The 14,705-nt window shown below is 42.0% G+C and overlaps 1 protein-coding gene across 1 annotated transcript in view; it reads left to right on the plus strand.

The window, feature by feature from the left end:
* The window catches only part of si:dkey-178k16.1 (band 4.1-like protein 1), a 47,770-nt gene extending 33,940 nt beyond the window's left edge, over window positions 1–13,830 (plus strand). Inside the window, exons 11-23 of the mRNA XM_056384076.1 lie at window positions 393–568; window positions 893–1,137; window positions 1,800–1,838; window positions 2,994–3,023; window positions 3,756–3,911; window positions 6,335–6,385; window positions 6,700–7,101; window positions 8,395–8,616; window positions 8,770–8,829; window positions 9,060–9,149; window positions 9,652–9,732; window positions 10,507–10,623; window positions 10,736–13,830. Of these exons, the coding sequence (XP_056240051.1) occupies window positions 393–568; window positions 893–1,137; window positions 1,800–1,838; window positions 2,994–3,023; window positions 3,756–3,911; window positions 6,335–6,385; window positions 6,700–7,101; window positions 8,395–8,616; window positions 8,770–8,829; window positions 9,060–9,149; window positions 9,652–9,732; window positions 10,507–10,623; window positions 10,736–10,741 (1,675 nt within the window). The 3' untranslated portion in view covers window positions 10,742–13,830. The remainder of the gene's footprint in view (window positions 1–392; window positions 569–892; window positions 1,138–1,799; window positions 1,839–2,993; window positions 3,024–3,755; window positions 3,912–6,334; window positions 6,386–6,699; window positions 7,102–8,394; window positions 8,617–8,769; window positions 8,830–9,059; window positions 9,150–9,651; window positions 9,733–10,506; window positions 10,624–10,735) is intronic.
* Window positions 13,831–14,705: the final 875 nt, after the last annotated feature.

The following is a 14,705-nucleotide window of genomic DNA, read 5'->3' on the forward strand; positions in this document are numbered from 1 at the left end:
TTTCCACTCCTTGTGGTTAGAGTGCTTTTTTAATTAACTCTGCAAGAAAGCAAATAAGCGTATTGCCCTAAATATCCAACTGAAATAGTTTTAGCTGATCTTCCTTTGGAAATCAGCACCTGCTTTTAAAGTCAACACAGCTAACTAAACTGAAATAGCTCTATTAGACAATTGTCTTTATTTTCCCTATAGTTGGTGCTGAGTCACTTAATGTAGTTCTTTTCAGGAAACATCACAGGAAGTTATTAGGAAATGAGGGACCAGGAAAATAAACGATACCACCTTCTTTTTTCTTCTTGATCAAATTCTAAATTGTGTAATTAAGTAAAAGATAACAAGGCGCAGAGTCTGAGTATTTTATGGTGGACACACAAAACTGAACCTTCCTGCAGGTTGGTTTCTCCAGAGCCGCCTCCCAAGGGCTTCCTGGTGATTGGCTCCAAGTTCCGCTACAGCGGGCGAACCCAGGCCCAGACCAGACAGGCCAGCGCTCTGATTGACAGGCCTGCCCCACAGTTCGATCGCTCCGTTAGCAAGAGATACCTGCTGCCTCGAAGCATTGATGGAGGTGAGTACCCTGACTATGTCTACCCTGAAGTTCACTCGTGCTTCCTGTGAGGCAGTAACCCTCAGCTTTAGAAAATGGATCGATGGATGGATAGCAATACATACATGAAAAACACTTCCACTCTCACACAGTGTAAATATTTCATTAACAGGACTTATTGATTTATTTTACACGCATGTATTTGTATGATGGCCCTCAGCGTGAGGAGAGTGCCTGCCAAATCTCCAAAATGAAGGCAGTTTTTAACTTGCCTCATTATAAAACCATCATGTCATGTAAAAGTCCATGTGGTTGATTGTTACCCTCCTCTTATCACTTCACCAGCCTCAGCTCTGGGTGATAGCATGGACCAGCTGTCCCAGCGAAGCTCCAGTGAACGCACACAGTTCATGTCCAGAGAAGACCTGGACCAAGAGGGCAGCCTGGATCTGGAACATGATCATTACCACTATCACGACCAAGACCAGGACCAGTACACAGATCAGGAGCTGGAGCAGTATGAAGGCCAAGATCAGAGGCAGACGCGGGGCGACCACTTCTCCACACCCACCAAGAATTATGAGCTCAAGGTATGAGATGAGAAGAAAACAACGCTGTTCATAGACACAGAAACCTGATTTCAATCGCAGCTCTTGTTGCCTTGGTGTTGTAGCTGTTGTACATTTTATTGTAAACAATATGAACGAATGGCAATGCCGTCATTTAGAAGAGGAGAGGTTTTACGGAGCTACAGCTTTATCAGACAACAATGTAAATGAAATCAACGTATGGAGTATTGCAAGCATGAAAAACTAAATCAGAGTTTTGAGGACAGTACAGAGGAACATGCAAAAGCTTGACCTTCCTTTGGCTCATCTGAAAAAGCACATAGCGCTTGCTGTGTCCTGAGTCAGAAAATCGCTCATGAACTTTTGACTAACATCCCTCATCTTTCTCTTCCACATTCCCTTTCATTTAAAAATGTAATCAACATCCTGATTCTTCTCTCCTTGGCCTAATTTCCCGTTTTCTGCTCTCCAGACTTATAAGACTTCTCAGTATGAGTTCTCTCTGTTTCTTAAATCGACTCCCAAAATCTATTTTGACCTCTTTGCTGCAGACGTTACTTTTTTAAGCCAGCTTCCTGCCTCTAACAGGTCTTCTCTTCTTGCTGCTGTAATATTAACTCTCTTTGCTAACCTCTGCTCTCTTCCTCTGACCCTCCTGTCCTCCACTTCATCCTCTCCTGCAGAGTGAGGAGGCAGGCTCGCCTGTAGACTCAAAGCCAGAGGTATTTTGGCCTTGGTCCTTAGTTTTTTTTGTCTGTGTGGTTTTGGTTGTTGTAGGTCATGCACCCGTACTCTGTGTTTGTTAAGCACGACCTGTCCATTTCTTTTGATTGTTTGTCTCTGGAGGGAATGTTACTTCTCCTCATGTCATGATTTCCAGGATTCCACTGAGTATAATCCATGGAAACCGCATGAATTGATCTTCAGATGAATGGAGACAAAATGTTTAAATATACATTTATTCAGGCTCTTCCTTTTCTTTTTTCCTGTCTGCCCACTGGGAAATGGTTTCAGTGGAAATTCAGATTACATTTTCTTCATAGGCATTTAGCTCTTATTCAGAGTGACTTAAACAATTTAACTCTAGTGGAAAATGCCTCTTGTTTTTCAATTGTCAAAACATGTTCACGAGCGCACATCTTTAACAGTGTCCCTGTGTGTTATTAGCAGAATGAGCAGATGGCACTTAAGCACTGGGATGGATTCAGTGAATCAGTGTTGTTAAAAAATCTGTTTGTACTCCTGCTGAGATAATCATTATTTGATTTAATTAATAATTCTTCTTAAATGATTCTTTTGTTGTAAAGATACGCACATTTGCACTGTTTTTATTTATTTGCTAAAGATTATTCCGATGTATCTAGTCAGTATTATTTTGTTCCTGTGCAGATGTGTGTATTATTAAGTACTGTAGGAAATATTGGCGTTGCAGTAGTCACCAAAGGGCCTGTTCATTTGTGGTTTCGTAATGTCCTCTCACCAAATCTCTGGATGAAGAAGTATGGGAATAATCTCCCTGCCCAAGCACTTAAGTTCAATCGATACGTGACTGCATTAATTATCAGTTGGCCCACACTGAGATTGATTGTCTCTGTCTTCTTGGCAGAACATTAAATGGGTTAATAGTCTTATAGTCCAAAGCCCCAATGGTGTCAGCTGTTTCTGTTTCTCTGTCTGTCTGGCCGCCTGCCTTTTTGACTCACCTGCAGCACTTTACCTCTTTGTCTCTGCACGCATCTGTTCTCCAAACCCCCCCCTTCCCCCCCCCTCCCCTCCCCTCCCCTCCCCTTCCCAATCCTTCAACTTCCTGCTTTGCTCAAAAACCCTGCACTTCATCTCACTTGCCCCACCTTGGGCTCCCTCATCTGTTGGACAAGGATCTGGCCATCCCTCGGCCCAAACAGGAGGTACTGCTTGTCCTCTCTTTTTGGCTCTTGCTGTGTGTGACCTCCACCAGGTGTGCTGTGTTGTCTCATACCCATACCTGTACCTGTCAAATACTTTTAGAGCATAGTCAACAGCAAACAGCGACGTTCATGTTAAAACATTCAGATTATTTTTTTTCCACGGCACACATAATTGTTTGGTGCATCCCTGTCTGTGTAATCTGTAGAATCATATCTGTGCATGTCGCTCTTGTGTTTTCTGAGCATTATTATTGGTTAAAAACATTTGTTATCTGTCTTGATAAGTGAATGAACACGAACCTAAATCAGTTTGGGTTTTGTGTGGTGCTCACTAAGGCAGAGTGCAAATGGTCATTCATGATAATGTTTAAGGTGTATCTTTGGAAGCATTATGATATTTTTAAACTTCTCCTTTCGATTAAAATGCAAGATAAAAGAAAAATGTTGATGAGACTTGATCTGAGTGAGCTATAATGAGGTCTGTATCTGTTTCTATTCATCATTAACACCTCTATTGTCTGAGGCACAGCACAGTTACAAAACAGAAAACAGCCAATCCTGGACCACGTCCTAATCAGAGCAGATTTAGAGTATAGATTTTAAAATCTCTCTATTCATTTTTTTTTTTTTTCCTTCAGTTGCAGAAATGACTGTCAGCATCTAATAGACTTGGAGCTAGGATTTTTACCATGTTAATTCGTCTCCCTGATGTGCCCTTCACTTTGTGAGCAGCAGTTCTTGGACAAGCCAGAGGATGTTCTACAAAAGCACCAGGCCAGCATCAATGAGCTGAAGAGGGCTTTGAGGCAGCCGAACAGCAAGATGGCCCAGAGAGAGAAACGCCTCTCCTCAGCTACTCCCCCCGGAGGAACCCCTGAACGGAAATCAGTAAGAACAACTTCCTGTTCCCAAGTCATTGTACTTAATGTACTTAAATTTTGTATTGAGTTGTATTGATCAGCCTTTTCCCAACCTGTTTACCTTTTAACATTCTCTGATCCCACTGAGCCAAAACACAGAAACTTAGAAGAAAAGCACTCATTTACAGAAGTTATGTGGGGTCACTATGATTTCACAAATGGTAGAGCAGTGTATCTAGCTAGGCTAATGAAACTGTCTACTCTATGTCAACATAGGCGACCGGTGATGGCAAATTGATTGACAAGCAGGATGCGTATGAAGGAGCGCTGGATACTTACTCTAAAGTGGAAAAGAGTAAGACTTCCTCTATGGGTATAAACGCGTTTGCGGTGACATCGTGGACTGAAGCGAATATAAAAAATTGTCAAACACCCTGGGACCCTCTGAGAGCTAGACCCGGAACGTCTCTGAAACAGGAAACAGACTTTACAGCAACAGGGCTGACAGATGTGATCCCCGTGGATGATACCTTAGCATCTAACAGGCATCATGATTCTCTATTAGAAAGGAATGCCATTCAAGAAAATGGATATGGATCTCCACCGGACAAACAGAGGAGCGCAGTGAACAACTTTGATGTGAGGCATTGTCAGTATGAGCACAACATTCGCCGAGAGAGACCAAGGAACTTTGAGAGTCCGGTGGCCGTGGATTCTCTCCCAAAGGGCAACGGAGCCAGAGCTGAGAATGATGCTAGGCATTGTGAGACTTGGAAGATGAAAGACCCAAGCCCCATGGGAGCGAAAGACTGCAACAAAATTGGGAACTCAGAAGGCACCAAAATAGTCCCTCTCAAGCCGCAGCGATCAAAGAAGTCTTTGAATAAAGACAGCAAAGGTGACGTAAACCCTCAAACTCAAAGCCGGCCAAAAGACGGATCCTGTGAGGCAGGAAGGAGACCAGATGATAATACTGAACTGCAATCTGCCATGTATCAGCAACAAGCTCAACTACATCACCAGATAAAGAGTGAGTGGTCTGGACAACAGGAGCTCAGAGACTGCAGAGATGCAACAGGGCAAAGTCAGTGGACGAGAGGAGGAGGCGTGCTACATGAAGATCATTCTCAGTACAGCTCAGAGTTTAAAGAGAATGTCTTTTCTAGCTATCGATTTCAAACAGCCCCCCCCCGAAGTCTTCCTCTGAAAACGCAGTGGTCGCGAGACAGACAGAGCAACATGGACAACAGCCACATCCACTACAGGACGCCCAGTCAGGAAACAGCCAAGAGGAAGCAAGCGGTAAACCTCCTGCCCCCTAACCTGTTTGTCAAACATGGGGAAAGTAAAGCATTGCATGAGCTTCAAGCGATGTCGTGCAAATCTTGTTTTTTAACCATCTGAAAAACAAAAACCAAAACAAAAACCAAAAAAAAAAAAAAATCACCCACATACTTCAGAACTCATGTGGCTGTGTATGAGAAAGCAAAAGTCCACGTTCCTTCGCATCGCATCATTGACCGACTCAGTTCACGTCCATGGTCCAGGGAGCTCTTTGCTTTCCCTTGTTCCCCTCCGCAAAGCTTGACATCTGCTTGGCCATTTCAGAACCCTGCGGGCCTTTAAGCAAAAACTCCCATTGCTTAAGCTTCAGGTGTCCCCCCCCCCCCCTTTTATCCCACCTTAACTTGTCACGTTAACACCTGGTCTCTCCTTCCAACATCCTCACAGAACAAAGGTGGCTGCTGTTGCAAGGAGCGCAAGACCTTTCCACCATCTTTCTGTTTTAATTTAAATCCTTCTCTAGAAAATGGCAGAGAAGGGCATTTGAACCAAATGTTCTGCCTTGGCAACTCTGTAGCAATAGCAGAAAATGAAAAAGGCGATTAGATGTAATCACAGGCTGCAGAGCTGCCAAACCTCTTCAGGGCTCAGGCATTCATATGCCACATTTACGAATATGAATACCTTTTTCCTGAAAGGGATTTGGAAGAACCTAACCTTTCAGTGCATGGCATTACCATTGCACTTGCAGTCATTTTTTAATGACGTCAGCCTGTGAAATACACCCTATGTGCATGCTTCTGACAGTAGCCCTAAGCTTTAGAGTCTCTCTGGGAATTCTCATGTGTGTTTATTGTGCAAGTTTAACATAAGCCCTGAAGTTGACAGATGAATGAAGTGTTAATGTTTCACAAATAGAAAGGCGGTGAAAGCCAGTAGCTCGGAAAATGAGAAGAGTACATGGCAAGTGTGGTTTCTCTAAATATAACAATGCTATTACAATGCTAACCTCCTAACTCTCTGTTTCTGCTCCTTTTCTGATGCAGCTACACACCTTAGTTATAGTATAGATAGGTATTATGGTCTGTGGCTGTCATTTCTATGAACTGATACATGCTTTATTAGTTTTATATGAACCATTTCTTGTTGTTTGTTTCTCTTCTATAGGAGACACCTCCCACACCTGCTATTCATGAGGAGGCTCTCAGCGAAGCATCAGTGAGTCATCCCTCCGCTCCACCAGTCTCTTGTTTGTTTTTTCCCATTTTCTTTTTTGTTTTAGCCACTATTTTGAAAAAGGGGTAAATGAGCATTCTTCTTTATTTGCGTGTTTGTTTTTATATGCAAAATGTGTAGTTGGTCTCTGTTGTTTGGTTACCTTAAAAGTGTAGTGTGTAAATTCATCGCTAAACAAAACTAATAAAACTCCTTGGATTACATCCTTTGATTACATAAGTAAATGTCCCTGTAGTATGACATTCTGAGAGGTTGTTAAAGTTCTCCATATTAATGCATGTTGGTCTGTTCTGCAGAGGGAACCATGGGAAAGGCGTCTGGGCTCTGTATCAGAGGATGACCAGGACCACGAGATCCTGTACCTGAAGGAGACCCACCTTGGCATCGAGCGCAAATGCTCCAGCATCACTGTCAGCTCTACTTCCAGCCTGGAGGCCGAAGTAGACTTCACCGTCCTCACAGACCTGCAGACAGGCATGGAGGAGTTCTCCAGGGGCATGTCAGAGCTGGGGGAAAGGGATCTGTCACCTGATGTGGGTCTGTGCCTGGGTATTGACTTACTTCAGCAGCAGGGCCCTTCTGAACCATCTCCTCCGTTAGTATCAGCTCCTCTGTCCAGAGGAGCCAGCAGCAGCCCGCCGGCCAAACATATCCCGGCTGAAGAAGTCCGAGCAGAGGTCAAACGGCCCGACGTTCAGGTACTCCAAAAACTTTTTCATATCAGGTGTGTTTGCAGCTCTTAGAGGCGTCTGCTCCTTTCATTTGATTTGTTCAGGCAGGTGAGAGGAACAAAACTATTTTTAGCCACCAAAAAAAAAACCAAAGCAATATGGGTGTGAATATAATCTGAATGTAACACAAAATGGCTAGAAATCATAATTCACCTGCCTCTCTGCATTTCTTTAACTAGAAACGCAACACAAACAAATAAAGAAAAGAGTGCAGACAAAAACAATACAAAGCGGCACTGGATTTCCATCCTCGCCACCCCCCTCCCCTCCTGTGACACCCTCATATCACCATCTTAGTGCTTTCCAAGTTTCCTGCAAAGTGTGATGACAGGCTACCAAAGCGAGCTGTTGATGAGTTCATGCAAGTTTTATTTACAAGCCCCAGTTTGCCTGTGCTGCTGTTGGTCAATGTGAATGAAAAATAGAGAAATAGAGCCGTGCCACTGTGGCTGAAATGAAGAAAAACAAATCGAGGTGTAATCACACCTGGAGTGTTTTGTCACAGATTTCACAGAAATTAGATTTTTCTCAGCCTGTCAAGGTTCATGGTTCGAATCAACAAAAAGCTGCACAACACAAAGATCCAGAGCTAAAATATAAACATTGAACATGCAGAACACTGATGCTGCTGATGAAGTGAAATTAACAACGGAGCGGATAAAAGACAATGAAACATGCAGACAGGCGGCATGTTTTGAGTTTAATGATCTTGATGAAGCAGCTCTGAAGGGTAATGAAGAAAGAGCCCTCCATCTATTCCTTTTCATGTCTTCATTACCTCGGCCACAGAGGTTAAGTTTTCACCCGTGTCTGTTAATTTGTCATCAGGATTAGACAAAAAGTACTGAACCCATTTGCACCGAACACGGTGGAGGAACGGGGCCTGGACCAGGGAGGAAGCCATTCAATTTTGGGGCAGATCCGGATCATTTATTATGAATTGCTCTCTGAAGTCCGGTGTGTGCTGTTTCACATTGGCTTTGGAGGAGGTCTGCGCTCCCTTCTAGTTTCTTCTTTACCTTACTTCTAAGATGAAACATCTCTGAGCTTGAAACACAATGCAACACAATCTGCATGTTACATTACAGTCACTTATGTTTGTCTTGTGCTCTTTTGTTTATCAGAAACATCAGTGAATATTCTCCTTTTTGCAAGCAAAGCGCTTCCAGCTCTCCGCCTTTTTTGTTTTACCACTGAATATTAGTAAAAAATAAAACATGCTAAAACTGAAACTTGTTTTTTTTTGTTTCTGCTCTTAAGCCTGTAGTTCCCAAAAAACCAAAGAGGTCAGTGCCGGTGTCATCGTCAGTGGACAGAGAGCAGTCGTACAGAGAAGCGGGTCGCGGCCCTGCCGTCCCACCGCTGAGCAGGGAGGCCAGTGATGTCATGCCCACGCCGACAGTGAGGAAGACAGACGTCCGGACGGAGACTCAGCCCAACGGGTCGGAGGTCACCACAACCATCGTGGAGTTCACAGATCAGGTTAATAACACATTTAGTAAGAAGAACAATATTTGAAGAACACTGGAGCTGAAAACAGTGATCATGTCATTTTGTTATCCCACTAGCTGTTATGAAGCTGAATGCCAGATGTTCCGAATAAAACAAGTCGTATATTGAATTTGTCTGTTTCAGGATCACGGTGTCACTGGCCTCAGTGAAGTTTCTTACTCTACGAGACAGAGTGTTTCCCCTGTGAGTACAAACAGAAGGACCTCTCCAATTTTAACTCAACCTGCAGCGCGCTCAGTCCTGCTCTCCAGGGTTTAAACCTACTTGCAATGACCAGAATTCATGAGCACATGCCTGACTGGATGTTCTAAAATATCACAAAAGCACGACTGTTTGTCTTACCTGCAAGGATGAAGGCACATGTGTGTGTTGACGGTATTGGTACTTATTGCTGCTGACTGTTGCTTTCTCAGGTGCACATGGGCAGCCTTGGAAGAGAGACATCAGGGTCGCCCATCCTGGTCACTGAAAACGTTACCTCGGCAACCACTCATGTCACCAAGGTAGAGAAGCTTGAATCAAAGTTACAAAGCTTAAATTTGGGTGTGTAACTCCTGATAGAGCAGATTTTTCAGCATGATGAGGTGCAGGCCTTTTAAAAAACACTGTCCCACCTGTGAGACTCTTGGCCTCTGGGTCTGTACTGGACTCATTGTTTGTTTGATCCTCATCTCACTGCAACAGCTGTTGACGTAGAATTGGTTCAGACATGTTGCTATGGCTCAAAATGTTTTCGACCCAAATCATGTCAAACATATTACAACATCATGTATTTCTGCCACGTTTGTTCCTCTGCAACTTTGGTTCAGAATCTTTTATCCTCATTACGACTGTTTTTGTTGTAAAATTTGAAAGAATCACATTTCAAATGAGACCAGGGTTATAACCGTAGTGAAAAGGTTTGAAGAACTGTAACCTCTTTATTCTGGGTACACTGTTTTCCGGCCTGTGCACAGAAATGTGTGTGTGCGGTAACAGGGTATAAGAACACATTGTGTGTTGCAGACGGTGAAAGGAGGATATTCAGAGACCAGGATCGAGAAGAGGATCATAATCACAGGAGACGATGATGTAGACCAGGAACAGGTGAGCTGAAGTGGACAGATGAAATGCGGATGAAACAGTGAAGTCAAAAGAAGCATGTGCACTGTAGTGAGCAGCTGTCGGGTTTTAGATTAGTTGGATCTTTGTAGTTCTTATCTATAGTTATTATTTTGGTGCTGGAAGTAATTACTGTGTAATCTGTATTTTATGTAAAACCTTAATATCCTTAAATTGAGATATTGAATGACAAAAAGTCAAGGTTTAATTCGATTTTGATTTGATCTCTTGCATTCAGTATGTCATGCACATATATTTAAAAAACACAAGCCTACGTCAGATCAGTTCAACATTAGCCTTCTTCACTCATCTCAGACACTGAGCAATTACATTAATTCAATAAATGAAATATGCAAAAACAAACAAACAAACCAAAAAACAATTGTTCTTTTCCAGTAGTCCAGCTAATGATTATTTTCATTAATTTTTAATCTCGTTTTTACTTTCTTTAGATTAATTCTTAGAATATAAACAACAACATTGTTTGTTTTCCAGCAGTACAAAGCCCAATTATTTAAAATAATATAAGACAAAGAGAAGCTGCAAATTCTTGAAATGATATATCGATTATTGAAATGGGTTGATTCTTTTTCTGTTGATAGATTAATCACTTATTGTCTATGTATAAGCACAACAATCTTAGCTCAGATTTGTACTGGAATTCATTCTGGAGCTGGAAAACACAGAAATCAACAGAAGTATTTAGAAAAGTTGCATGAAGTCCTCGAGGTATAAACACAGTTCACTCCTTCCTTGCAGGCTCTGGCTATAGCAATACAGGAAGCCAAGCAGCAGCATCCAGACATGCAGGTGACCAAGGCAGTCGTTGTCAGGGAAACAGAATCGTCCACTGAGGACCGACACGGTGTATCAGAGGTATAGGTGCCATCTTGACTCCAGAGGATAATATCTGGCCAGGTTTTAGCCTCACAACCTCCTTTGAAGTGCAGGGATTTAAGGTCGACTGTCTCTTCTCTTTTATCTGCAGTCCTGATTTGCTGAGACGAGAGTGCCCCCCTTTGGACCAGATGTGTCAGTGCCCGACCTGAAATACCCACCCACCATCCCTACTGATAGACTACTGCCAGTGGTGCTCAAATGGAGGCTCTTGTACATGTTCACACACACACATACACACACACACACAGACACACACACACAAAGCTGAACCAGGACTCCTTTCCAATCCTTCTGTTTTGTTTTTATTCAAGCATTTCACTGTTGAAATCGTTCACTTTTAGTGGAGCAGTTTGGCGGTGATGTTGCAAAAAAAAAAAAAAGAAGAAAAGTAAACATTATTCATGGTCTTTGATCGCTTGACATTTATGCCACCAAAATAATTCCAAACGTCTGGAACAATTAAAGAGATAATCCAACTAAATTCCCTGCAAAGCTCTCAGGGCCTCTATATTCCAACCACTTGCTTCAGTACTCCTCAAAGGTCAAAGGGAATTAGCGTAGAAGGGGCTTGTTTAGATAATCTGTGCACTCATTCACACTGTGGAATAATCTAAGGTCACGTGTCATATCGGTCCCATCCCAAGCAGAAAGTATCATTTGGAAAATTAGGAATATGTGAAAAAAAAAATGGCCATGAAAAGTGTCTTTTACATGTCTGTCATGCTGTACTTAATAATAGGAAATCATCAGACTCCTACTGTGTGTGCTGAAAAAAAAAAACTACTGCGTGTGCTAACAGTTTCTTAATAAGTCAAAGAATCCATTACATGTAGCTCCAGTACTGTTGAAGCATCTAGTGAAGCAGGGTTTAGTGAGAGCAGAAGAAATTCAATGTTCATTTTTCCCTCCTGCGTCGCCTGTCAAATGAACAAATGAGCGCCGTCCCACGTCCATTACACTGACTGATGAGGATGCACTGATTAGCCAGGCTCATGCTGTGCCCATAGGGTCCTCTGTTGGTGTTTGTTCAAGTTTTTGTTAAGGAATAAAGTTGGAGCTAGTCTGATCCCCACACCCCCCTTTATCTGTCTCACTTGTAAGACTTTACTGTAAAATGTATTTCTCCACGAGGTGTGCAAGGGCTCAAGGTTCAAGCTGCTGCATCGTGCTGGACTTTGATTGGACGTTTTGAGAGTTTCTGCATATGTCTCTGGACAGTAGCAGCTGTTAATACACACAGTGTACCTGTTGTATTTATTCAAATGGTGGCAATGTAGTTTCTGAGCATGCTGATGTTCCAGGGTGAGCCCGGTTTCTCTCCTTCCCCAGCCTTTAGACGTGCTTTGAGAATTCAGCAGGATAGATACCACTATGGCCATTTTGTGTAGTAAGTACATAGAGTAGACTCACACCCTTCTTCAAGTCGCAGAACGGGCTGCTGCATCACTAAAACTAGTATTTGAGATAATATTTGCATGATCATTTCTTGCATTATTGGATTGTAATTGAGTAATATGGATATGGACTCATAAGAAGGACGGATCGCGATATCCAGGATCATGAAGGAAACACAGTGGTAAATCACAAAAGATGTAAAAGGCCGAAGTATTCTCAATCCGAAGTCAGATCTGAGCTCTGACATGTAAGAAAGGAAATGAAGCTTCCTGACAGGAAATGAAGAGTATTCATCATAGAAAGTGGGAAATATCAAGCACACAACGCGCTCGGTTGTTTGTTAATCGCCACATCCAGCGACGGCACAGTGGCGACAGTTCGTTCGATCAGTTACAACCTTTTTTAACTCGTTCCCAGCCACCGGTGCTGTTTCATATACTTTTACCAATCAGTTTGCTTTTAACTAAATTTCCCCATGAAGGAATGTAAAGTAGGCTATATATTTTCAGTTGTGGTGACGGATGTTTTTCATAGCTGGTTATTCTACAACAAATTTTCTTCATGGTTTAAGATTCTCTGCTGAAATGGTGTCATGCATCAGAGCCCTTCCAATACTCTTTCAAACTAAGTGCAGTGTTAGAAATAAATTAAAATAAACAGTAGGGGCATCATCTTTGAACTTTTAGTTGTGTGTGATTTGGTACATGAATGTTAGAGGGATGCCATAGACATGTAATGTGCCAAGTAAGGTAGCAGTCAAATTGTACAAACTCTGATTTTGTATGAAATAACTTTATATGAACAAGCTACTTTTAATTACACAAGTGCCAGAAAGTCAAACGCATAAACTTGACATGGCAAAGTTTTCCTTTAACTATGGAGTCTTTAATATTACCTCTGTGCAAAAGGCATTTTTTTATACAAAAGTCATGTACTTCAGTAAATCAGTACATGCAGCAGCAAAATCATTCAACTGAGAAAAGACGATGTTAAAAACTGTCATGTCAGGTTTATGAAAGTATTACTGAGGTGTAAATTTGGCTTTCAGACACTAAACTTTACAGTTAATATTTCACATGTGCAGTGTAACTCCTGTTGTGTTTCATATTTTGGTTCCAAATCCTTTAAAGTGATGGTGATCTCATGGATATGGGTGTCAAACTGGAAGGTGCAAAAAAAAAAAAAAAAAAAAGACAAAAAATAATAGAAAAAAAAAGAAATCAATGCAGCCATGCATAATACCTTGTACTGTATTTTTGGTGGCGTTTGGTGGATTGTGAAGATGTCAAGTAGTTAATGGCCATGGGTTCCATGTACACTAGGGGGCACCAGTTACCTAAAAGAAGAGAGCTTTGCAACAACATTAAGCATTACCCAGCTGAAATCCTTCTCACTATCGTTCACTAGAGGCAAAATTATCCAAATCATCCTTGGATCAACCTGGAAGGTCAAACTTACCTCCCTGCTCAAGGAAATCTGACAAGTAATAACCAGACTGTGATAAATGGCAGCCACTTGGCTGTAGCTGAGACACTTGGTGCCAAAGTCTGATTGGACGACCTCTGGCTGACCCTTAAACCTAGCTCACTCCTCTCTGTACAGAGCCCTCCTCCTGCTCCTCCTCCTCCTCCACAGCAGCTTCATCTCCTCTGCTCTGCTGCTCTCCATTGCTCGGTGCTGTGTCTTTGCTGTACATTGTATTTGCGTTCCTTCGAAAAGAATAAAGAGGAGAGAAAAAAAAAAAAAAGAAGCAAAAGATGAGAGGAGAATCTCTCTGTTTGATCTCTACCGAATATCTGTGTCTTATTATGGCTGGAATTTGCATATTGTCGTCTAGGCCCGATAATGGAGTACAGCTACGTTTTCTTTCAGTAATGGAAAACAATGCAATATAAAATTAAGTTTTACGTTTATATATCAATAGTTTATTTTAGTTTAGTTTATTTAAGATGAGTGCAATGAATACACACAGGGTTTCTTGTTCAGATGCTGCTAATGCATCCTACAGCTCAGATAAAGTGTTAGAATCTGACGTGTATAAACCCCATCTGCTTTAAAACTGACACACACAACATTCTCACTGGTGTTTGAATGTCTAGGAAAATGATTGCTATGATAGGGGGAGTTATATAATCTATTTAGTGGGGTGATATTCAGATGTAGGGCATTGATATCCTGCCCTTTCAAGCTTCTTCTCTTCACAACAGATGACTGCTGATTGTTATAGCTCACTGTCGTGCAGACACAGCATAGAGTACAGAACAAACTGATGAGGCCAGTGGGTGGAAAGATCACTGCGAGAGCACCAAACAAATCTCAAGAAGGTGACAAACTCAGTTTATAGGTATGGATCCGCAGATATTGATTGCACCTACGAGTATCTGTTTTCACAATATTGATCAGGAGCTTCCATGGAGGGATAACACCGCTCGTTCTCTAACGGGCTCGTGTGATTTGAAAACGGAGATTTGCCCCACAGTGTAACAATTACCCTATGCACAGAAATAAAGCTACAGCAGAGGGGCTTAAAGAGATTAACATTCACTAAATTGAATTGGCAATTCACACTCTGAAATTGCCAAGTCAAGCCCTGATCTTTTAATTGAATGGAATAGGCTTCATGCAAGAAACTCCAAACTTAACAAAGAATTTCAAGTGTTCTT

Source organism: Seriola aureovittata, chromosome 9 (assembly GCF_021018895.1).
Source record: "Seriola aureovittata isolate HTS-2021-v1 ecotype China chromosome 9, ASM2101889v1, whole genome shotgun sequence".
Lineage (NCBI taxonomy): Eukaryota > Metazoa > Chordata > Actinopteri > Carangiformes > Carangidae > Seriola > Seriola aureovittata.